The 24,201-nt window shown below is 41.8% G+C and overlaps 1 protein-coding gene across 7 annotated transcripts in view; it reads right to left on the bottom strand.

The window, feature by feature from the left end:
• The window catches only part of pdlim5b (PDZ and LIM domain 5b), a 61,105-nt gene that overhangs the window by 2,260 nt on the left and 34,644 nt on the right, over positions 1–24,201 (bottom strand). For 2 of the 7 annotated variants that reach the window (XM_017710739.2, XM_017710740.2), the window contains exons 4-14: positions 20,087–20,114; positions 19,124–19,719; positions 14,390–14,410; positions 14,245–14,259; positions 13,853–14,025; positions 12,932–12,962; positions 9,053–9,198; positions 4,964–5,159; positions 3,286–3,466; positions 1,632–1,752; positions 1,146–1,261 (exon numbers count right to left, since the gene is read on the bottom strand). In XM_017710739.2, coding sequence (XP_017566228.1) covers positions 1,146–1,261; positions 1,632–1,752; positions 3,286–3,466; positions 4,964–5,159; positions 9,053–9,198; positions 12,932–12,962; positions 13,853–14,025; positions 14,245–14,259; positions 14,390–14,410; positions 19,124–19,719; positions 20,087–20,114 — 1,624 coding nt within the window. Of the gene's footprint in view, positions 1–1,145; positions 1,262–1,631; positions 1,753–3,285; positions 3,467–4,963; positions 5,160–9,052; positions 9,199–12,931; positions 12,963–13,852; positions 14,026–14,244; positions 14,260–14,389; positions 14,411–15,758; positions 15,773–19,123; positions 19,720–20,086; positions 20,115–24,201 lie in introns of all 7 variants that reach the window. The other 5 variants (XM_017710743.2, XM_017710744.2, XM_017710741.2 and 2 more) reach the window with 5 other exon arrangements.

The following is a 24,201-nucleotide window of genomic DNA, read 5'->3' as shown; positions in this document are numbered from 1 at the left end:
CTACACTAGCACATTAGCACATACTGAGGCATATTTACAGCCAAGATGGCAAAATGGACATAAAATGTTGTGGCTCCCAAGGTGGCTTCATTTTTGTTGAAAGGACAAAATGGCTCTTCATAACATTTGGGTTGTAAGCCCTGGTCTAGGCATTTTGGAAATCCTTGATGCATCACTGACTGAATAAGAGCGGCAGACTAATCAGTCGGTTGATAGAAACAGGAAACAGCAGCAGCTCTATATCAGAACTCACTACTGAGTCACCGTAAAGCTAATACAACGTAAAAATGTATGCTAATACGTCTCTCACAGTCCTTTTTGTGTGGAGTTTCTGTGTGGGTTTCCTCCGGCTGCTCTGGTTTCCTCCCACAGGCCAAAGACTTGCCAATGGGAGATACTAAATTGCCCCCTAGGTGTGCGTGTTTGTTTGAATAGTTATGTGTGTAGCTTCCCTGCGATGGACTGGCAACCTGCATTCCTGTACCCCCCGTGACCCAGGAGGATAAGAGGTTTAGATGATAAGTGTCTCTAACAGGTTTCAAGCAGAAGCAGCAAATGTCTGTTTAGTATAGAACTGCCTTTTTCCAAATTTTCTGTTCCACCCTACACAGTATGAATTTGAATAAACACATTTGAATAAAAAGCCAACATCAGCTAGTCAGAAAGCAAATCGCCATTAGCTTATCAAACCACTAGAATCCCAAAGGGACACTAGCATCATCGTTAGTGGTTTTTTCCCTCATGTTTTGACATTTATGTTAAGTTTAGTTCTAATAATCACAGTTCGCCACTGGATATTACAATGAATACTTGGCAGGTGAATGCTGACATTTGGCAAAATATATTTAGATATGCTAATGAGACATTATATGCATGCATACACTTATTATATATATATATATATATATATATATATATATATATATATATATATATATATATATATATATATATATATATATATATATATATATCTTGCCTTGAGACATTTTCAAGATAATCAGCTGTGGATGATGGCATCAAAAATGAATCCTTAACAAAATTAATATCCAGACAAGCAGTGACCAAATCTCAGCTGTTCATGATCATTTTGAGACAAGAAGGCATATGTGATCCACTGGTCACCTTTTGTCATATAAACTTACTGAACAGACGAAGCAGGTGTCATGCCAGGTGAAGCCCAACGCCTCCAGAAATTTGTCCCCAGCCTCAATAGGGAAGTCGCAGCCATGGCAGCTGGTACCAAAGAGAGCGTAATAGTCTAATAGTCAAAAAGACATAAACCAGATACTGATGAGTGATTAAAGCACGTTTAACAGTCAACATATTTCACAAAGATGAGTTCATCAGCAACAGTCATGGGGCAACATGAACGAGCTGTAAACTTACTGGGAGTTTTAATGGTTCTCCAATAACTTGTAAAGGTCACTGACTGTTTAATGACTGTGTAACAAGCACAGATTACTTCATTACTCTGCTGTAACTAACACCAGCCCTTCGGACTGTGCCCGTTTGATGATCTCGGTCAGAGCGAAAGGATGTCAGACGGAAAGGACGGGATGTGTTGGGCAGGTCGGGGTCTGTGTGTCAGGATGCATTGTACCGCACAGGTGTGGGAGCTGCCCTCTCACCTCTCTCGCAGTAGGGCTGTCCGTCCTCCAGGTGGAAGGTGTTGTTGCGAATGGGCTGCTGGCAGGAGGTGCACAGGAAGCAGTACACATGCCAAGTTTGCTTCAGAGCATTGATGACTTCCTGTTAAAGGAAAGAAGACAGTAGTTTAGTAGTGCATTACGTTTTTAATCTTTAGAAGCTGTGCTTATCACCAGCAAAGCCGTTTCACTTTTCACACTAGCAAGTCCTCAAGATAATCATAAATTTAACCCTTACTCTTTTAGACAACCTCTGACACTTTTTCCTGCTTTCATTATCGTATATTCATTAGTATTTTCTTTTCACCATCCCCACTTCTTATTGCTCTTGTTGTGTTTATGTTTTGTTGTCCAATGTCAATCAGAGAAGGACTGGTTCCCCTTTTGAGTTTAACCCTCTCAAGGTTTCTTCTTCTTGCTTTAGGCTTTTTTTTTTTCTGTCGCCCTCGACTTTGTTCATTTGGTGCTTGGACCCAAATTTCTATAAAGCTGCTTTGTGACAATGCCAGCTGTAAAAAGTGCTATACAATTAAAGACTGAATCAAATTTACATTATTCACTTCTCATACATCGATATCTTGAAGCCGAGGAAATTGGTCAAAATGCAGTTCATAAGTGTTCAATCAAAACCGCATTTGTGTTTGTGAATAGTAGAGATGGACCTTCATTAATATGATGTGACTTGTAGGCCGTAGTCTTGTTGTTAATATTAAAGCAAATCACCAAATAATGAGCTGTGTACTCATGTAAGTACATAACTATATTTAAATTACAAGCCAAAATTCAAAACAATAACTCTACACTTCTAAAGGTTTATTATCATTTACAAGTAATATTCTTATTTGCTATTGTTGCAAGCTGACAGTCTCACTTTCTATGCTTTACTAAATGGCAGCAGAGTAACCTCTGAAAAGCTCACACAATTACACTTGCTAGCTCTTTGTCTGCTAAAAAAGGCAACAGCAGCACAGAAGACCTACAATTCCCCTCATGCTCATCCCCCTTGAAACGAACTGACACAATAAATATGATGTTCAGTAGAGCTATAAACAAGACGTTGTTTGATCCCTCCACAGCCCATGCCAGGGTGTCCTAGATTAGGAGCCCTAGCCTAGCCTCTCATTAGCAGAGCAATACCCCTTCCGCTCCATCGCCTTTCTCTGTGGTGCTGACCTCGCAGGCACCTCCAGAGGCCCAGCACTGCCTGTTTGAAGTGGGGGCTCATGCTGAAGCGCCAGAGCCGGTGCTAATTGTCACACGTCGGAGCAGCGAGTGCCAGCCTCCCCACATTGGTCTCATGGACCTTATGATCCCGATTAAAGCCTTTTTCCCCACAGGCCCTGCAGCTTCCCCAGGCTGCTCCCAGGGCCATGAGGCTGGGAACACGGGTAGAATGAGGAAACCAGACTTTAAAAGTAGGAGAATAGATGAGGGAAGAGAGGGAGAATGAAAAATAAGGGCAAGGAGAGCTTGTTCATATAGTCTAGACTCTTCTTAGGCTAATAATTACTGCTATTTCCATTATGCCACCGTAACCTCAAACCCGACAGCCAGTGCGTGCGTTTTCAGATATTCAAACAGCAGAGCCAATTAGATGGTTTAAGATTAGTTGGGCACAGTTCACTGCGTCACTCACCCCGAGAACCTTCTGCTGACAGCGGCAGCAGGTGGGGGCGAAGAACTGCTCATAGCAGTGCTCGCAGTATACTGCACCGCGCTCCTCTACGAAGCCCAACTCCGCCAGAGAGCAGTTGCAGTGTGCGCAGGTGAACTCCTCTGGGTGCCATGACTTCCCCATGGCCACTAGGAAAGGACCCCTATAGACAAACAGACAGACATAGAACAAATTGTAAACATAACTGTTAAAATGAATGTTTTAAGATTTACCATTAATAACTGAATAACACAGAATACATTACTGTTTAACACTGCTGTAGAATATCTTAAATCCAAATTCTTTTAAGTCCTTTTAATACCTCATAAATATTGTCAGAATGCCAATAATACCATTACCAACAATGTACACAGACTGGCAGGTGTATTCAAACAGTTGAAAAATCAAATATGGATATGTGCTTTGAGATATAAGCCTAATATACATCTTATCAGAAGACCACTGTCAGCTGTATATTAGACTAATTTTGAGTAGTTTAATGTACATAGTTATCCTTTTCAACTGTCTTTAGTCATCATCTTAAAATTCAATACCTCTTTAACAGCAGAATAGAAGACAAACAGTTTATGATCTGAAGTTCATAGACTATTTAAGGATTATGAGAACCTTAAAATAACCTTAGAATAAGCTTTCGGTATAAAGGAGCCAATACCAGTGCTGAATTCTCTACTGCACTGCTAAATTAGTCTAGAGAGTTCCTTGGAATGAAGACTGTAAGGGTTCTGTTCACATACTTCATGGTTTGCACCAATAACAAAGGAAGGCTATGTTCCTCACATTAATGCCCAAATAAATGAAGCTGAGCAACAGAATTTATTCATGCTACATTTCATATGAGACTAGCACGAGACCTAAAGACCACTGTGCACCCTGTGAAAGCAGATGTTTTCGAGGCTCTGAATCTGGTGATCTGGTGCAGTTATCTGAAGAGTAATACGAGCAGCCAGGTTCCACTCTGTCAGCAAAGATGCAGATTACAAATCGGATGATTAACTGAGAGGGAAAACAAAGGGCCCAGAGCATATCGAATGCCGAAAACGGAGCCCTAAAGCTTGGATGTCACGTCCACTTTTGCCAGGAGTCTGGGAGTCTACCCCTGGGCCACAGCAGTGTAACGTACACCAGCCTCGAGGTTCTGCCCCTCCAGGGGAGAGCCGCAGCACTCTGGTCGGAGCTACTGAACGATAACAAGCCAGCAAGGGCCATGAACTCTCATTCTGCTCTGATAAAGGCAGCACGGCCCCTGCCTGGCCCGGCTGTCACGCCAAATTAATCAGCAATTACTTTCTCTGCAAATTAAAGCTTACACCGCATGTTCCAGTCACACCAGGAGTGGCTCGCCCTTGTCGCGGCTTTACATGAGCCATCTCTGATTTTATGCCATGGGTCAAGAGGATCGCACTCAAACAGCGTGTGCTGTGGGAAATTTGTAACACGGGATGAACGCAATTTATATGTACATGTTCACATTTATATACGTCTCAATGCTTCATATAGATCTCTAAAGTCGTGCAGCATGCTTTAGTTAGACATGCCCATAATAGGTTTTTACTGCAGCTTTGAAGAAAAACGACCTTGCACACCACTGTATATAAACATCAAGGCAACAAATGTGCTTATGTCAGAAAGAAAGTCCCACCTGATGACGATGTTGCAGTAGGCACACATGGGTGTGCGTGTTCCAGCAGGGATGTGCTCTGCTCGCTGAACCAGTGTATCCTGGTCTTTAGGGTGAGTTTGTGGTTTAGGGCGATCAGGGCCTTTCGGAGTGCTATTGCTCACTCGCCCATAGGAAGGCCCTGTGTGGCCTGCTGGTGCACCTGCTTTGGGAAAACCTAACCACAGAGGTAGAGAGGTAGAGAGGTAGAGAGAGAGAGATTTTAATCTGAGTGACCAGTAGGTGAACTTTACCCACAACGTTGTCTGACTTACTGCAGACAAAGCTGTGTAGCTGCCCCACAGAGATGTAATAAGAACAGGTAATATTGTGTATGGCTGTGTAGCGTGACCACAGGTGATGGAGAGACCCCTTGTTAAGAAAAGATACACGCTCTGCCTCCCTCCTTAATTCAATGGGTTCATCGCAAGGCCTCAGAGGAGGATGGGCCATCTGTGTCCGGGACATCCACACCACCCAGGCCCCAAACAAAGGATCAGTTTACTCAAGTAAAGGGGAAAAAAAGAAAGAAAAAAAAAAGAGAAGAAGAGAACAACATTCCCAGAGCCAGAGGAGACACCTGGCAAAATAATCCCCCTTAGTTTCTGGGAGATCGGAGAGGAGAGGGACAATCCTCCCCTTCTCTCCTCGCCTGCGCAGACCCTGGTGGGGCGGGGGAGGGTAAAGGTCACTGTACTGCAGTGGGAGATACAGAGGCGTCCTTTCAGCCTGGCGCAGGAATCAAAGCCAGGGGGGCCAAACCAGACCGGGTCACCTCACAAAATGCCCCTGCGATTTCCCTCTGACGGAGAGATCGTGAGCAGAAGTTGACAGCACTGTGTACTCACGGGGAAGTGCGAGGAGCCCATAGGCTACATCTCGCTCAAATGCTGCTAGCCTAACCATCTTGGTGCTAAAGTAACACATTCTTGAATGGCGCCATCAGACGGAAAAAGAGAGAGAGAGAAAAAGCTGGGATAGGGGAGTCACGGCTGCAGGGTGTCTTATCTCCAGCTGATAGACATCTGGAGGATGTATCCGCTGCTTTCAGCCAGCCAGTTCAGCTGTGACAAAAGATGTGTGTGACAGACGAGGGGGGAGGCAGGGTTTCCTTCTCGAGACACCATGGCTCATACACTGGGCCACAGACTGATCTGCCTACGGAACTTCTAAGACTTTCACCATAACTGCAATAACGATGCATATGTTCAACATGTTTAATATTTGCTCGCCCAATCCTCTCATGCGATCCTCGCACCATTGGATGTCTTTATCAAGTACTACATGTAATGCTTACACAAACAATGTGCACTACAGCCGTTTATTCGTTTTAAAAAGAACCCTGTAATTGATCATATGTGCGTTAAATCCAAAAGATTTCAAAACACAAATCAAATGAGAGCAACAATGCTTTCTGTCCTTGTGTTGAGTCATCAGAAGAAATCTTTTATGGTTCAGACAGAACTTTAAAGAGAATAAAGAGAATAAAGTTGTAAAATATCAATAGTTAATAAATGGTAAATGAAGTAATATTAAAAGAATTTAGTAAAGCATTAAAATCTTTCAGCTGTAATTTTTAGCGTTCAATCATATGATATATCTCGATTTCAACTGAGAAGTAAATATAAACAATAGTAACAACATTCTAAGTGAAATTCAGGTTTCTTGTGCATTTACTTATTTTATTTTACACTGAAACAGGAACAACTTCATTAGATAATCAATTAACCCCTTCCTGCAGGCCTCCTAGTGGCCATTTCTCTGATAGAATGGAAGTCAACTGGACAGATTTTTATTAATATATGCAAACAAAACTGTTTAATTCTAAACATAATTAAAATGTGTTTAAATGAAATATTTTTAAGAAGTTTTAGTTTAATTAAAAACGTTAAAATTCATAGCTGAAGTAAGGGATCTCAAACAAGCTGACATTGCCATTCTAAGCCAGTTATAAAAGTTAGCTGCAGTCACCATTTTAACTAGGTGCCCCAGGATCCACAAAACATTTTATGTCATGCACTTTTGTGCTATTCAGCAATGATTCTGAAATAACTTGAACTTAAAGTCAGGAAAAATCCCATTCCCATGCCTTGCAGGTGGGACAAGTCCCTCTTCAACGTCACTGTTTCTCAGAAACCATGGCAAAAGTGGAAAACACTGGACGTTCAGTCCAAGGACAGCGTAAACCTCAGCGGTTCCATCATGCTGTTCTTCTGCTGAGTCATCCCTTTCTCCAGCAGATCCTCTGGTGGAGGGGCTTGCCACATCCTGAGGCTAAAGTTAGATAAAGGGAGCTTTTCCTCCTTGCTCAGACCTCAGCAGACCTCAGAAACAGTTATACTTTTACAGCCTACTTTCTAAAAAAATTCAAAGGGTCCTTCACTTGGATATCAGAGCAGAACATTTCCAAAGAAAAGCACTCAAAAAGAAATTACGTTCAAAAAAACCTTTCTCCTCTTAAAAACCTTCATTGTAAACTGTCTGTACAAGCAGCCGGATTTTCATCAGTCCTAATCATTCCGTAATAAGGCAGGAGGGATGCCATTAGGGGAACAGGGCTGTTTCAAGGAGCTGCAATTTTCATATGATGTAGCACACAGCCACAGGTCTCTTAGTGCAATGAGGCCCAGATGCTTTCTCAGGCAGCCTTCAGCCCTGCCTCTGCGTGTGTGAGCAACATTCCTGATCTTCCAGCAGAATAGACAGTCCATCCTAAGAGCTTGACGTCTGGAATCACTCAGTCTGATGAGTTTTAATTGGATGTGTCTTCTCCATGACTATGCCCTCCTGACCCATCTTCATAGTGTCTCCATTTGGCAGCTATTATCTCTCTAAACCAAAAAATTAGAGGATTCCACATCTAAGCTATCAATTAGGAAGGCAAGCCAGCTCAGCAGTGCTCCTTTACTTAACCTAGATGATCATAACATTATGACCACCTCCTTGTTTCTAGGCTCATTGTCCATTTTATCAGCTCCACTTACTCTATAGGTGCATTTTGTAGTTGTACAATTACAGACTGTAGTCCATCTGGTTCTCTGATACTTTGTTAGCCCCCTTTTAACCTGTTCTTGGAGGAGCTAAGTGCAGCTAATAAAATGTGCAACACGTTGATGCTGCATTGTGTCTATTTCTAACAAACCCAGCCAAATATGACATTTGTACTGTGTACTGGGGAATGTTTATGAGGCATCATGACATAGTTGTCACATTGCCCACCCCTGATCTTATAGCACTTAAGACCATCCACCACTGCAGTTCACTTGGCTCCAGCAGGGCTTGTCCTGAGGCGGGTTGTTTGTTTTGAAGTCGAACGAGTAAGAGGCACACATATTTCACAGAGAGATACCTGTTTTCCCCAACCATCCCTGCCAGAGCTCCTGTCAGCAGCTTGCTCTTAAAAGCCCCCCAGAGATCCAGTCCTGGTAAACATGGGGCCTCACTTGCTGCATTCCAACAATACTGCACCTCTATGGGATATGGGCACCCACTGAAGAGCACAGAGCACGCTAATAAGATCACCCCATCCCCTGAGTAAATATTTACGCTTCAGCCCTGAGTCTGGAGCACTACATGAGGGGAGGGAGATATGGACCCTAAAACGCCTCTGTTTAGTGGGCACTCAGTCACACGGAAAAAAAAAAGAAAAGTAATTTCAATTTCACAACCGATTTGACTGCATAACTGTTAAGACATATCATTTGAGCTCATTTAGTGAAATACCACTCTATTTTTATGGGCCCTGTGAACTTCAAGCTTTAAAATCCAATGGCACAGCAAGCACTCTGTGGCAATAAACACGGCCGCCACAAAACATGATTTAAAAAGCACAAGGTTGCCACCTTTAGTGCACAACGTGTATTGCACTACATTTATTTTATTTGATCATATTATTATATATTTTATATATATATATATATATATATATATATATATATATATATATATATATATATATATAAAATACACACACACGTGTATGTCAAGATTAAAAGGTTAAAGTTAAGATTAGAAGTTTAAAGGGTAAGCCTTTTGACGATAAAGAGGAAACAGCTGATATTTTATATGTACCTGCAGTGGTCCCACCAGACTGCCAGCTTTTGTTTGTGGGTGGAGGGACACCATTACCAGTCCCGGGGGCTCCAGCAGGGGCTTTGGTCATGGTTTTAACTGTAGAGCTGGTATGAGCGCTCGGGTGGACATCTTCCACAGCCTCACTGTGGAGAGAGCAGAAGAAAGAGCCCTGTTACGAGCAGTGATGGAATCTTCCTTTAAAAATGACTTCAAAATTCCAGATGAGTGCTCATAACAGAGTTATTATAGTTTCGAATCTCTCAAATTCCACAATAGCCCTAGAGAAGATTAAGCCGAATTCCAGACCTCTCAAAACTGACCGATCAGCTGCTCTCCAGCCCTGGGTAGAGACCCTGGGGTGGGTTTGTTATGGCAACAGCATGCATGATCACAAGGGAGGGTTTAACCATAAGACTGAGCTCTTTCTCCAGCTGCTGGGTGTCATTTTGCTGCCTTTTACTGCCCCAGCCGCAGCCACGCTCCCTCTAGTGCTCCGCATGCGGTATCCTAACAAACGCCATTCCTGTTCCAAAGCAAGAAGCGGAGCCTTTCATGGGGCATAATCATCTGTTATTTCTGACTGCAAACTACCAGGGCCTGCAGTCATTCAATATCCACATAATAAAATGTTTTTTCTGAGAACATGTGAGGTGAACTGCATTTGGTGGTTCTGTAATTGAAGAGTAACAGATGAAGACTGTCTGCACCAGTAAAGGGATAGATTAAGCATTTACTTATAGAACACAATAAAGTGATTACGTGTGACAGAAAACTACATCAAATCAGGCCTTTAAGAACCAATTAGGAGCCAGTCTACACATACGCAATTAATACCAATCTAGCCAATTACAGGGGACGTGTTTTGAATTAGGCTTGTGTAGGATGCTAAGCATGACCAGACTGATCAAATAAATCTGGCCAATCAGCCCAGCAGTCCCAGATGGTTTGTTAATGAAGAAAACAGGTGCCAACAACAATAGCTGGCACTGCCTTCACTCCAGCAAAGTACTGCCCCAGTTTCCATGCCACCATGTAACCCCCCCAACACAGACACACAAGGAACTATAATCCCCTAACACCACTCAGTCTGAGTGATCATAATCTTTCATCAGCCATATAATGAAATAAAAGTAAACCTGTCATTCATGGGTCCAAACGCTCAGATGTAGATGGCATGATCTTTTCTCACTGCCAGGTACATTAAGCTTGAATCTAATACAATATATTGGGAAGATACAGCTCTCCTAAACCAACAGATGGGAGTAGGAGAAAAAAACCTGGGCAGAGCCAGCAGGGGAAACCGTATCTGCACAGAACCTGACTTTGAAAGGTGGGGGGAGGGCCTGGCTGGCCATGGCAGAGGCCATGCGGGGCACATATGCACTGGGCAGCTGGTTACAGGCTGAGCAGCATGGTGCATTGCTATCAGCAGCAGGTTAACATGAACTCGGCGGAGGAATTTGCCAACACAAAAACCCACCCTGCAGCTAAATGAAATGGCTTACATCGAATTATCCAAGGTTACCTTTTCAGATGCTACTAAGTGGCTTTTCTTGGATGAAACCTGAATGTTTGGCTTGGTTTTTGAATTTAAAGAATAACACACTTCACAATAAGAAAAATCACTTTTCGTTTTAGTCTTTAGGAATGACAGGTTGGCTTCTGTAAATAAAAAAAATGTAAATTAATAAATAAATAAATAAAAAAAAAACACCCTCACAAAAGCTGACAGTCAATTCAAACTCATATGTACAAACAGGCTCAGAGCAGATCAGGGAATGAGAAAGCTCTTCACCATACTGCCATCTGGTGGACACAGTCAGTGCTGCATTACTGCTAGGCTAGCCAGTCTCATAGCCTGCGGCTAGCAAGCGAAAAAGTGCATTAAAGAGAATGGAGTATTAATATATAATGTACCCTCAGGTTCCCCTACACCTCTGCTCAAACCAATACGTTATGTATTGCTTTGCTTGATTCCATTTTTTCCCCAGCACCCTGTGTTCCATTTTGTTCTTTATGTTCTTTAACCCCTGGGGACAAAAAGGAGAGAATAAAGGGAGGAGAAAGACAGGCATAAAGAAAGAGACGTAGGAGCTACTCAGCTCAAAGCAGGAAGCTCATCTATTATTAATCCATGACAATAAATAAATATTGGAAATGTTCAGTGGGTCTTCTATCAGAGGAGAGCTACAGCTCTTTGTGTGATGAGGTGCGTGGCAGGCCTGTGGGATGCTACTGGTAAGAGAAACACCTCTGCACATCAGACTGATCTAAGTGGAACTTGTGACTACTCATCTGGAGCAGAAGACTACAGTTTGATTATATAATCTCCATCATGGTAGGCTGTATTCTAATCCAAATGTGAAAAGCAAGGCAACCTCTCTCTGGGCTGCATCTGATGATCTAATCAGAGGCTTAAAGTGTCCTGGATGTATTACATTTCAGTTTCCAGCTGTTCAGACTATTAGATTTCAGAAAGGCAGAGAAACAGAACAGGAGAGAAACAACAAAAGAGAGCACAGGAGACTCAGATGCAGAGAGACAAAAGAAAGCGTTTTATTGTGACTTTTAAAAGACATTCTTACTATTTTGCTAGCATGTTAAATCAAACACAGAAGTCAGAAAAGCAGGGAGCAGGAATTTTAAAGAGTGTGAAGCTGACAGGTCCAGAGAGGAAAAAAAGGAAAAATAGAACTTTTTTAAAAAATTGCAAGCACAAACCCCTAAAGATTGGAAACATAAACTAAGGCAGAGGCAACATATAAATCATGCAAGATAAGTTTTTTTTACAAGCATCCATATGAAACAACTACCTTATTTTTCACTTCTGTCTTCAAACTCACTCACTTATGAACATAAAAAAAAAAAAAGAAACTACTGGCTTTTTGAGCAATCACTACTGTCATGGGTCTATAAACAGAAGCCAATCCAGAGTGGCAGAGTGAGAGTGTGCATAACTGGAGCAGGACAGACAGACTGATGTCAAATCACTACTGGACATTCAGCACCCGGGCCGAGACCCCATGATGCCAGTCGCGAAGCTTGTTGTACTTAGGCCGCACGACCTCTGGGTCAACTTTGGTCACCCTGATGTCCCAGCAGAGAAAGATGGATGGAAAGATGCCATTAAAGGAAATGAAGAAGAGGAAGAAACACATTAATTTTACTACAATATTATAAACAGTAATAAAATCCAAACCTCATTTTCAGCATGCAACAACAGCAATCTTTTGTGATATTAATAGCTGTAATATTCAGCACAGCACGGAAACCACATTCATATACATGAGCATGGCTGCCTTCCAAAGGCTTCCTCTGTACCTCTGATTCTTCACAACAGCAATTAAAGTCAAAATAGTTTCAAATGAGCAGCCAAGACATTAGCCAGCGTTGTTTACTAGACTCTGGCCTTGAGACACATTGGGTTGCAGTTTTTTCCACCACTTGGACATCTATGCAAAGAGAGAAGAGCAGGGATGTTTTTCTTAGAGCTCCCTGATTACCCACAATCCCATTTATTTACCCACAATCTCATTCCATGACAGGGTGGTTTCCATTCCACTCCGGTCAGGAGTTAGATTGAGCTAAAACAGAGAGGTCACGAACTGTAGGCCTTTTTCATTTAAACACTTAACTCTTCTTCTCAGCGTCCGATGGTGGTTTAGTCCTAACTGATTGTGCAACATCTGACCAGTTTGCCACACTTAGATATGAAATTAAACCAGTCAAAAGAACGCAAACCATGCCATGCTGGGGGCACCGATACAAAACCAAGCACCAAGCATCAAGAAAGTACACAGCAACGGCACGCACTCAGGCACTCAGCATGGAAATGTCATTGAATCGAATAACAATAACAAACTGCCACATGCTTACTTCTTTCCCGGGCTGCTCTCGTGGGCTTGCTCTGGAGGAGAGAGAACAGAAAAAGAGAACATGAGCACTGCCTCAAAGAAAAGACTCACTTTCAGCATCAAACGCAGAGAGCTGGGAAGGTGGGGAAGAAAGGCAGCAATGAAAAACACTTTCCTTCCTTCTGTTGCTAAATTCTCCAGGGACACAGATCACAGCTTCTTAATGTCTTGGGAGGGGAAAGCTTTATGGTTCTGGCAGATAGTAATCCTGGTTTAAGAGTAGGGTTGCATGCTATGGACAAAATACTAGTATAGTACATAGGGTTGAGTATTATTAAATATTTTTAGACATAAATACAAATACTGGTACTTTTATTTCAATACCAGTTCATTAATTATACTTGACATATTTTTTATCAGAAACCAAAAGAGGTTGTGGTTTAAACCTGAATGGTACATTTACTGACCAAAATGGATTGCAGAGACATCAATGTTAATAACATGCCAATCAGCAGTCTAGATTTTGAAGTAAGCATGTCTTTTAGTTCTCAGATGCAAAGACCAACAATTTCAGCATTGAAGGGGACTGAATCTTTTGATACGCTGCAGTTTTTAAATAATTTGGTCACCATAAAGGGTACTGAATTGCAACACCCAGCCCTAATATCAATTGCGATGTTCCTTGCAATATTTTAAAGGCTTTGGTGAAACAATGCAACACATAACTGACAAATATTATTCATTTTATATTATACTTTTACTCTGGCATTCACAAAAATGCTCACCTGCTTTATGCACACAATACAAAACACTGTGACTGGTAAGAGGCTTATTTGAATATTGCAGCCTTTTGCAAATTAAGTATCACAAAGCCCGATATTCATGCCAACCATTAACAAAGCATTCTATGCAACTCTGCTTAAGATCCAGTGTAGTGACTAACCGTTCTCTGTGCCTGTGATCTGTGCCAGGATGCGGAAGGAGCGAGACTGAGAGGTGCCTGTACGTGGACGCCAGTCCTCTGTGTCCTCAATCAGACGCTTTTTACTGGCATCGCTCAGGTGAGATCCATGGTTTACCACCAGCTCTGTATCCATGATGGGCTTCCTGGGAGCTCTGACAAACAAACAGTCTATAATTAGCACAACCACATGCAGCCATTTTATCATGATGATCATCATCACCCTTTATGAAGTAATGACATGGTGCTGATTACATGTTTACAAGCTAATTAAAAAGTGACACGACTCATTTATTACAAAAAAAAAAAAAAAAAAAAAACACATATGAAAAGACCAGACAGAAAGCACAGCCATTGCAGGCCACTCTCGTTACCTGGGGGGAGTCTTTCTGTGGGATGATAGTCAGATAAAGTGATAGAAGGAAGCAGGAAATGAAAAAAAGGAGGAGTAGAAGAAAGTCAGAAACAACAAGGTAACTACCAGTCAGTGTTTTTTTTTTATGAACTGTAACTACTTACTTAAGAATACTGTGAGGTCCACTATGGAATAAAAGAGTGGAAGGTGAGAAGTCAATGCTTCACAAATATAAATAGTTTTGACTTTAAAGTAAGTAAACAAAGTCAAAGCCATTCAGTAGGTACAGTACAGTAGGTATATTTACAGAGAAGTATACAGCACTGTGCCAAGTCAGAGACCCTCCTTTCCAGTCAAAACGTTATTCATTTTTCAAGAGATATTCCTGAGATCAGATATGGGATCAAGGGGAAAATAGCTGAAAAAAAGAAGAAAAAACAAACAAACAAACAAACAAACAAAAAAAACAGGAGTTTCCAAATTGGAGTGCAAATTAAAAGATATAACGGGACTCCTAACAACCAAGCAAGACCAGCTGGTGTTCTGAGAACAAAGGACTGGCCACTCCAGAGCCCAAACCTCAGTACCCGCAGCAAAAAGCAACTTCTATGACCAAACTTTAGAGGTGGAAAAATATTCCTGCAGATTTATATATACATATATATAAAGGAAAGGAAGTCTCCTGAAAGGAATGGAAGCTGTGATGCACACTGGTGGAAACACTAAAAACTACATTTTAGTCTATTTGATGTAATTTCCTTGTGCTCAATGGACATTTTGACTGGACATTAAATAAATTAAGGGTGGCTTCTGATTTTTGCACAATATTGTACATTAACGGTTAAAACATCTCAAAGCATCACGGTTAAAGTCTCTCCACAAATATTTAGTGACACACGCTCAACATGAAAGATATTGAGTATAACAAGTCACAAAAAACTTTCAGCCACGCAATAAAGTGAACATCCATACCCAGTCTCACCACAAGATGGCACCACCACATCCCACATTCAGCATCCTCATAACATAGAACCTGTATTCTCTGAAATCTCTTCTAGACAGCCCTCTCCTCTTTCCTCCTCACACACATGTATGTATGTACATAGTGTGCATGCGTCATTTACAAAATGGAATACCGCTAGACAGCTGCCCTATTAATATCCACTCTAACACACAGCCTGACCTATAATTAATGGCAGGCCTTGAGGAGGGGATTGACATGAGCAGATGCTATTGAAAAGGTCTGTACCTTCTCGAGTGGAGTACAGAAGGTAATGCCCCCCCACCCCTCACCAATGCCTGATGTTCACCTCTCTAACATGCATGGAACAAGCTACTCCGGAAAGCTATGAAGTAACTCCACCAACCCAGTACTGAATGACATAATGGAAAGAATGGTGACGAGAAATGCAGCCAGTGGTGAATTGCATGGAAGACAAGTATGTTCATGCTTGAAGAGTTAACAATTGTGAAACTGCAAGTATCACGTCACACACAGGCACAAACAGATACCAGCACAGTCATAACACTGACTTTGTTACTGGCTCCTGTAAGGGAAAAAGACAGAAGGGAAAAAGAACAGAAATGTGAATGAGAGCCATTATCCCTTCAGATTCACCTTGTGAATAAGGACCCATAGTGAAGTGCTTGCAAGGTGGGACAAACCTAGGTCAATACACTCACATGCACAAAACTACATGCTTCTAACTTCACTGATTCAAGCACAAGGGATGTCAAAAAAGATCAAAAAAATAAACTCCACTAATACTTCAACTCAAATCTGGCTTCTGAAGTGTGTTTTCGTGAGCCTCATAGGCTCCTCTTTCAAAACTTAACCCGCCAATGACAGCACACAGCAAAACAGCTATGAAGCCTTCTGTAGCTATGCACACCACACAGCTCCTCCAACTGGAACATCTGCTGCTCGGCTAACGCTGGGATTAATTACTTTAATTTGAAGGGCTCTGCAGGTCAAAAATCACTGCACTGGATCCTCCCTGGACACTAATTGGTCGACTCAGTGGAAGCAGCTGGAAACTCTCTGAAGGAAAAGTTACAGCCATTCCTGAAGAGTGGTGGCTGCTATACATAGCAGATGAGGAGACGCAGGGCTGCTTGTTAAGAAGCAGACTCAAACAGGTGATCAAGTCTTTGCTGTGTCATCTATGAGGCATGAGGGAAGAGAACAGCAGGTTGTGGAGAGGGCATTACAGCACAGGCAAAGCCACACCTATGTTTTCCAGTTTTGGTTACAGAGATAATGAATGTCTACCAGTAATAGTGAAGAGGAAAAAAATGTCTCCTGAGAGGAACCACAACAGTGTCCAGCCCTACACCACACCCAGACCGTACTTCACCATATCATTATCTCGCACACCTGAACATCAGCTTCCTGTCAACAGACAGTCTGGTATACAGGACTCGCTAGTCTGCATTGTAGGTCTGTCGCTATTGATTATATTAATACTTAATAATAATAATAATAATAATAATAATAATAATAATAATAATAATAATATGTAGATTAGAGTTATTAATGTTTCAAATTATTCTAACCTCCTTTTAACTCAGATTTATTACATTCTAAACCTTAATATGCAGTTTTGTTTATAGAAGTATGTGACAGAAATAGCAGTTAGTACAGTTTAGTGGGTAAAGCCGCTGCCCTCCAGGGTTCAATTCACAGCTTAGTCAAGCACACCATGTTATTCCAATACCAAGAGACCCCTAGCACTACATGAGCTTACCTCTCTAACATGTTTCAACTGTAAGTCACTCTGAATAAGAGGTTTTGCTAAATACGCAAATGTACATTCGGAACTGCTGGCAGGCCTCTTAAGAAGCTAAAGGCCAGAAAAAGCATTGCAAGAATGAAAAATTCCCAAATACATAACTGAAAAGAGAAAAAATGATTTTTAAAAAAACCTTAAAAAAAAAAAACAATGGACATATGCATCGGGCTCTATTTCTTCCTCTTTAAAGAATCAATATCCTACCCTTTTCTCTTGTCTTGAGGTCCATACATGACAATTCTTGCATACATAAACCCCAACAAACACAATTCATTTTCACATTTTCCAATCTCTCCTTAAACAAGCTCGTTTTCTTATTGTTCCTTTAAGACTGATATACATACTTCTATACATAAATGAGCTCTGTTCTGATCAGCCACCCTGTATTGTACTTCATTAAAAAAGCAGTCCAGGATGAAACAATCTTTATAACCTCTGTGTGATGGATGGGGCTAAACTGCTGTAGTCTTAATAGACTGCAAAGTCTGTAAATGTGTTGGATTTAACGACATGACAAACAAGATATTCAAAAAGTCCGTTTTTGTATCCTAGGTTACATATATGGACTCTATAAACTGGGAATTTATGGCACATTTTGAAACTTTATGTTTACTTATTTCAAAAAATAATTTTCAAGAAAAAAAAATAAAAATCAAGAATAATTTTATCAATACTCTTTTGTTTGTTTGTTTTTTTTTATAAAGAGTTATTGTGACAGCTGTCCTGCTTTGATTGTCTCACACATGCTGGACAGATCAACTGCTACTTGCACCCCAATTACAGTAATTGTTACTAATGAAGCAATCGTTCATTCTTCAAACAAACTCAAGTCTCCTCAAGACAAAAGAAGCTAATATGCAGCAAAAGACCTGACAAATTGTGTACAGGCCGTTATAGCTCCTGGCTAATTGGAAACAAGTGTGGCCACTCACACAACAGGACACGGAACCAGACTCTGTGTGTTTGGGAAAGCCATTAACCAAACTGTCAATTAGACAAAGGCGGGCGGTAGCGAGCCCCAAGCTTCTCAGCTGGGTTTCACATACACTCCTGCAATTGGGACAAGATGTGCTCCTCTTGACTGGCTACAGCCCAGTGAGGAATGAGTGGGGAGAGAGTGGGGAGAGAGTGGGGAGAGAGTGGGGAGAGAGTGGGGAGAGAGTGGGGAGAGAGGAGTAGGAAGATAGAGAGGAGAGAGAGAGAAAAGAGAGAGATAGGAAAGAAAGATCGAGAACGGTAGACAGAGACAAAAACAGAGGAGGAGGGAGAGGTTATCATCCAGTTGCTGGATAATCAATCAGAGCGCAGGGAATTCAGCCCCGCACAGTTAAAGCCATAAACGGCATGTCAACCTTTTTTTTCCCTTTTCCTGTTGACTTCAAAAGCCCAGAATGAGGAAGTTCATAATGACATATTGTCAAGAAGCAGCTCACCAGAAAAAAAATCCAGAATATTCATAAATCAATATGGTAATATAATTCATATTTCCCATCAGGAGCCAAATTTGACAATACTTTGCACTTAATCTCCCTATTCAGTTCAAAGCTAGTGGGCTGAAAACCTCCCAGTGTTCCTACCCCTACAAATCTGAGCTCCCAAGAACAAGTTTATGGCTTCAATGATGTCACTAGACAGTGAAAAGTAACCACAAGTCCTCTTGAGTCTGTCTAAATGTGCAATAGGGATCTGGAACACAGTAAAACTATAGAAAGTAAACAAATATCTACACTTTCCACAGAGGCTTTTCTGCTTACTACTTCCTACTTTGAAACATTGCAGCCCCAATCGTTTGTTTATTTAAGTAAATGAAACAACTTGCTGGAGCTTGCACGTGCTCCATCCATAAATTCATGAAGACTAAGCTGAATGCAATTTCAGACTTGCTGCCGCGTTAAGGCATTTATCTACTTCAGCAAGCAAGTCAAAACAGTTTTTTAAAATACATCTACAAAACAGTATCAGAGGTAGTGGAAACGTTTAAGCCTATAGAGAACAGGCTCAGCACAAAGAGGCTGAAGAAAGACAACAGAAGGTCTTCTGATTAGAAGCAGAGCAGGAAGGATGGAGGAAGAAGGTGGAAAGAGGAGTTTTCCATGTTCCACCTACCCATTATGATGCTCCACTCCTGCCTGACTCTCCAGCAATCCCCGCCTCTGGCCCATGGCCACCTCACAGGCGTTCGCATTGGAGTACAGGTTGATTGGCGTGTTATAGACTGAGGGCTGTGGGACGGCGGGAACAGAGGAGGGGGAAGAGGACGGGGCCGTCACTCTGGATGGCGAAGAGGAGCCAGAGGACGAGGCGGAGGAGGACTGAGGGAAGGGGGAGCGGCCAGAGGCAGGTTTAGGGGCGGAGTGAGGGGATGAGAGCGAGCGGGAGGCAGTGCTGCTGGCCAGAGGGAATGGAGGCTGTGGGGGTTGTGCTGGCTGTACTGGTTGTGGGGCTTGTGGAGGTTGCAGGGTTTGCTGGGAGGGAGCAGCAGGAGTAAAAGCTGAGGAGGCAGAGGGGATAGAGGCCTTGGGTGCAGCAGTAACGGAGGAGGAGGGGCTGATTGCTCTAAAAGTAGCTCCTCCTCCTCCGAAGGGCCGGGCCGTCTTGTTGTAGGCAGTGCTGCTGGGGGCAGGGTTGGCAGGACTAGCGCTGGGGATGGGCGCAGGCGGGTGGCTAATGGGCACAGGCTTAATGATCTCCTGTGGCTCGTCCTACAGCAGGTGAGGAGACACACACATGCGCACGCTCACACACTCAAACTCATGCAGGTGATGCTCTCTCATCACAGTCATATGTAATCTAACCAAATAAGCTATTTAAATTATAAATGATAAGAAATATACAGCAAATAACACAGACCAGAATACAGTAAGGTATACTGGTATGAGATGGAGCTAAATGGATCACAGCTCTGCAGAGCCATGCAACTCAGCAGGCAGATACACAAATACATGCTGCTATGCTACAACCTTCCAGCAGTTGGCATGCTCTGATGTTTCCCACAAACAAATCCATTCCAAACAATCTATCCTGGTATTAAAAATTGTGATTTCGCAGTTGTACATGGAATATACTTACCTTGGCAACATTTGGAACAGTGGATGGTCTGCAAAAACAAACAAAAAAAGATCATTAATATTTTGCTTTTATTTTTTCATGGCTTTACAAAGAAAATACAACAATAAATTGTTACATTTGTCATGCAAAAACATTCCTTTTGGAAAGTAAACATGCCACAATGTTGCATATAAAACATTACAATACGTGTGTGTGCAAATAAAGACTCTATTCTGTCTTCCTTGAAAAGCAGCTACTGCACCTTAGACCAACTCTATCCCTCTTGCATGGTACATTACACAGTCCATAAATAAATGCAGAGCAAATGATGGCAGCCGCGGCCGAACACTTCTCATTCTCTATTGACAACAGCTGAGGATTTCAGAGTGGAGCCAGTATATGCCAATATGGTACACAGTGCTGGGAATAACGTTACAAACTGGCTCCATCACATACTGTACAGCTACTCTTGCAGATTGTGGTCCCTGACAAGCAGCACTCGCAGAGTGCTGGGTGATTTGACATGGGTAGAACTGCCTGGGGGCATGTATCGGTGATCAAAGTTCTGTAACCAGAGAGCTGCAGCACTTTGAGTGCAGAGACAAAATAATCTGCAACATGAAACACACCAGTAACAGCTCTCTTAGATTTTACCCGTAGGAACGCAGCCTGTGCCACTAAAGCAGATGGCTCCCACTGTTTACCCACAAGTCCCACTGTATGCTGCTGTGCCACAACATCTGGTCCATGCAAACGATTCTTTGACTCAAGATCAAGTTTTGAGAAATGCGGCTGTTATGTCATGCATGTTTTGAGTTTTAATCCCTTTTTAATAGCCGTCTAACAAACAGCTGGGTTTTTGCTATTGAAGAGTCCATGTGAACTTGCTGCAGTCTGAAAAGAAAGGCAGAAGAAACAAGGTTCTTCACACTCTGTGAAATCAAAAATGTCATTTAAGTGCAATTTGTTTAGGAGCCCACAGACTCTTTACGTTGTTTTTGTTTCAGCCCTTGCATTTGCTGGCATGTGGTTATCCTAAAGGGAATGTCTGAGAAAGTGTAGACATTTCATTTTTCCCCCTCAACAATCACTATTTAACCCAATACACTGCTTCAAGCTTTGAACATCTGTCTTATTCTTCACAGGCAACGAAGTCGCTTCTTTTCTCTGCAAAACCACTGTGAATCAACAGAATTTGTTCCGGAACACGGGGCATGTTGCTGTGTCACCCTCCGACTCTTCCTTATTAGGAAGAGGAGACATGAGGCGTTTTTACGAGATGAATGCTTTTGTCGCTAAAAGCCCCCTTTTAGTCCCCCTCACTCCAAGTTCACCTCATTATAAGGGCAAGAGGAAAAAGCCACAATAAAAACTCTAAAAGGAGCTTTGTTGAGGAAGGAAGTCAGCCAAGCACCATAGAATGAGCACCACAAGACTGTGGGTTTAAGAGGTCCAGTCTAAACAAATGGGAGGCCTATAATGACAACGAGGACGATGACAGTGTGCAGGAGTGGCCTGGGGCACTCCAGCGTCTCAGGTGAGTGTCCCGTCCCACTCTCACGGTGCAGTTCCCACTGCAGGCAGGGTGGTCCTGACAACATCTGCTTCACTCTGGGTTCCGTTGCCTCTGGCCAGCAGGACAGTCTGTTTTGACAGCATGGTCAGACAAAAGTGTGTGTTTCACACAGCTGTTTGCTGCCACGAGACTGTGCAGCATCCCAGGCCTCACACACAGCCACACTTATCCCCAAAAAATCTCAACTTCAAATGTAGCCCTAACCAACTCACAAGAACTTGGTCTGAAAAAGAAAGGTTCAAAAGTTTTGTATGCAATTATGATACGAAAAGCCAAAAACACTCTGATACTCACAATAGTTGTATAAAGGAACTTAATTAGCTATTTTAGCTACTTATCTATCAATAGGTAAAACATATTTACAGGTTGTCTGTCTTATATGCAATTTCATGTAATTTTGAGGTCATGTGAGAGACAGAGAGTGGGAGATACCTACAGAGAGATGAGAAAAAGAGATACACAGAAACAAAAGGCAGAGACAGAAAGACAGAGAGACTGTGTGCAAGAGGAGGTAGAGAGGTGTGAGAGGGAGAGAATCACATGGGGACTATTCCAGTAAGGAGTTCTCTTTTTTGAGCACTTTTGTATCTAATAAGCAACCTGAGGTTCAGGATAAAAATGCTGATTTGATTTACTGTGTAGTAAATAGAATTCAGTGTATGGATGTGCCAGAGCAGCATAGTGAAATACAGCCCCCTGTTCTGGATTCTTGCCATTGAGAGGAATTATTGTAAAAGGATGGTTCCAGAAGACAGCCCAACATGAATTATAGGATTCTACACTTCTCCACTGTTAAAAGATGAGTGCAGCAATCACAGTGCCTAGACAGTTCTAGCTCTCTCACTCACTCACACACACACACACACACACACACACACACGCCTGTTCTCGGACAGTTGTCCCCTGTGCCCGGGGGTGTGGGAGACTTGAGAGAGAGCTGGGTGGAATGTAGGGAGGGGGAACACGTTTCCACCCAGTAAGAGCCAAAAGCAACAGTCTGACACATGGCATGTGTCTGAGCACTGCAGGGACCACATCGTCCCACACCCACATCTCTCAGCACTGGACACTCTCTGTGCCCCCGCTTTCTCTTTCATTCCATAAACACACAACTTCCCTTCTACACATCATACAAACAGAACAAGATACTAACACTGCAGGTTGCCACTTGTACTGAAAGGATGAGCTGATACTGAGATATTAATAATTATATCTATATATATATATATATATATATATATATATATATATATATATATATATCTATATATATATATATATCTATATATATATATATATATATATATATATATATATATCTATATATATATATATATATATATATACACATATATATATATATACACATATATATATATACACGTACACACACACACACACACACACACATATTTGTGCTTTAAAAAACTACCAAGCATGTTCAACATGAATGGGAAATCGTAACATTTTCATTCCATATCGTGTTTCTGAAAGAAACACAGTATCAGTCTCATGTGACCACAGACGTTGGCTTGACCTTAAGATATCCACCCAAAGTACCATGCTAAACACTATACTATCATACAGGAAGAATGCATAACCTTCAACAAAAGCACAGCCTTTTTAAACCTTTCACTCCAGAGAAAAAAGAAAAAGACATTATTTTCATTGCAAATTGGTACGAAATTAGACTGTTTAATATAAAGAAGTAGCATAATACTTATACATGTCCTAGATAAATAATCTTTCCTCCAGACCATGCTCCAGCATTTTCTGTTGGTATCAATTTTCCACTACCAGTCTGCTTCCACCTGTACATCCATTCTCAACAGCAGAGAAATAACACCAACACACTGGCTACACATTAAAGAGTTAACAGGACCAGCTTAGCTAAGGAGGGCTGTGAGTATACTCTGGTGGCGCAGAAGTCCTTCTGAGGTGAAGACACGAGTCACTCTGCACAGTGCACAGAGCGCTGCTAGAAAAAGCAGAGTGGAAGAATGAAAACAAAGGGAGATTGATAGAACGAGGCAGTTTCTTTGGTAAGTAGATTTGCAGCCAGGGTTCTGGTCTAAGTCACTGTCCTGCCAGAGCAGAAGTAGCTGTGAGTGCGGTCAGACTGCGTACACTCATATTCGCTCCTTCTTGCCCTTGTTCTCTTTGTTTTTATACAGTGTTAGGACATGGGATTATATATGTAGATAGTTAAATAAATAGACAGTTACATAATTAGTTAGATAAATAGACAGACAGACAGACAGACAGACAGTTTATACTTTATTGATCCCGATGGAAATTCAGCAGCAAGTAACAGGCTGCCTCTAATTTTTTGACCATCACTGGTATCTGGTATCACTGGTACCAGTAAAGATACATCCTTGGTTTACAGACTTTGATTTATTCTTACCTGATGGACTACATCTACCATAAACAGTAGACGTTAACCTATATTGCAGGTTATTTATCAAATGATGAGATAACTAAATGAGGCAGTGGGGAAATTTTTGATATTGCATATGCCATGTAGTCAGAATACTTCACAAACTCCATGACTGACCAG

The sequence above is a fragment of the Pygocentrus nattereri genome, chromosome 18, assembly GCF_015220715.1.
Source record: "Pygocentrus nattereri isolate fPygNat1 chromosome 18, fPygNat1.pri, whole genome shotgun sequence".
NCBI lineage: Eukaryota > Metazoa > Chordata > Actinopteri > Characiformes > Serrasalmidae > Pygocentrus > Pygocentrus nattereri.
This window is presented reverse-complemented; position numbering and strand designations above follow the sequence as displayed.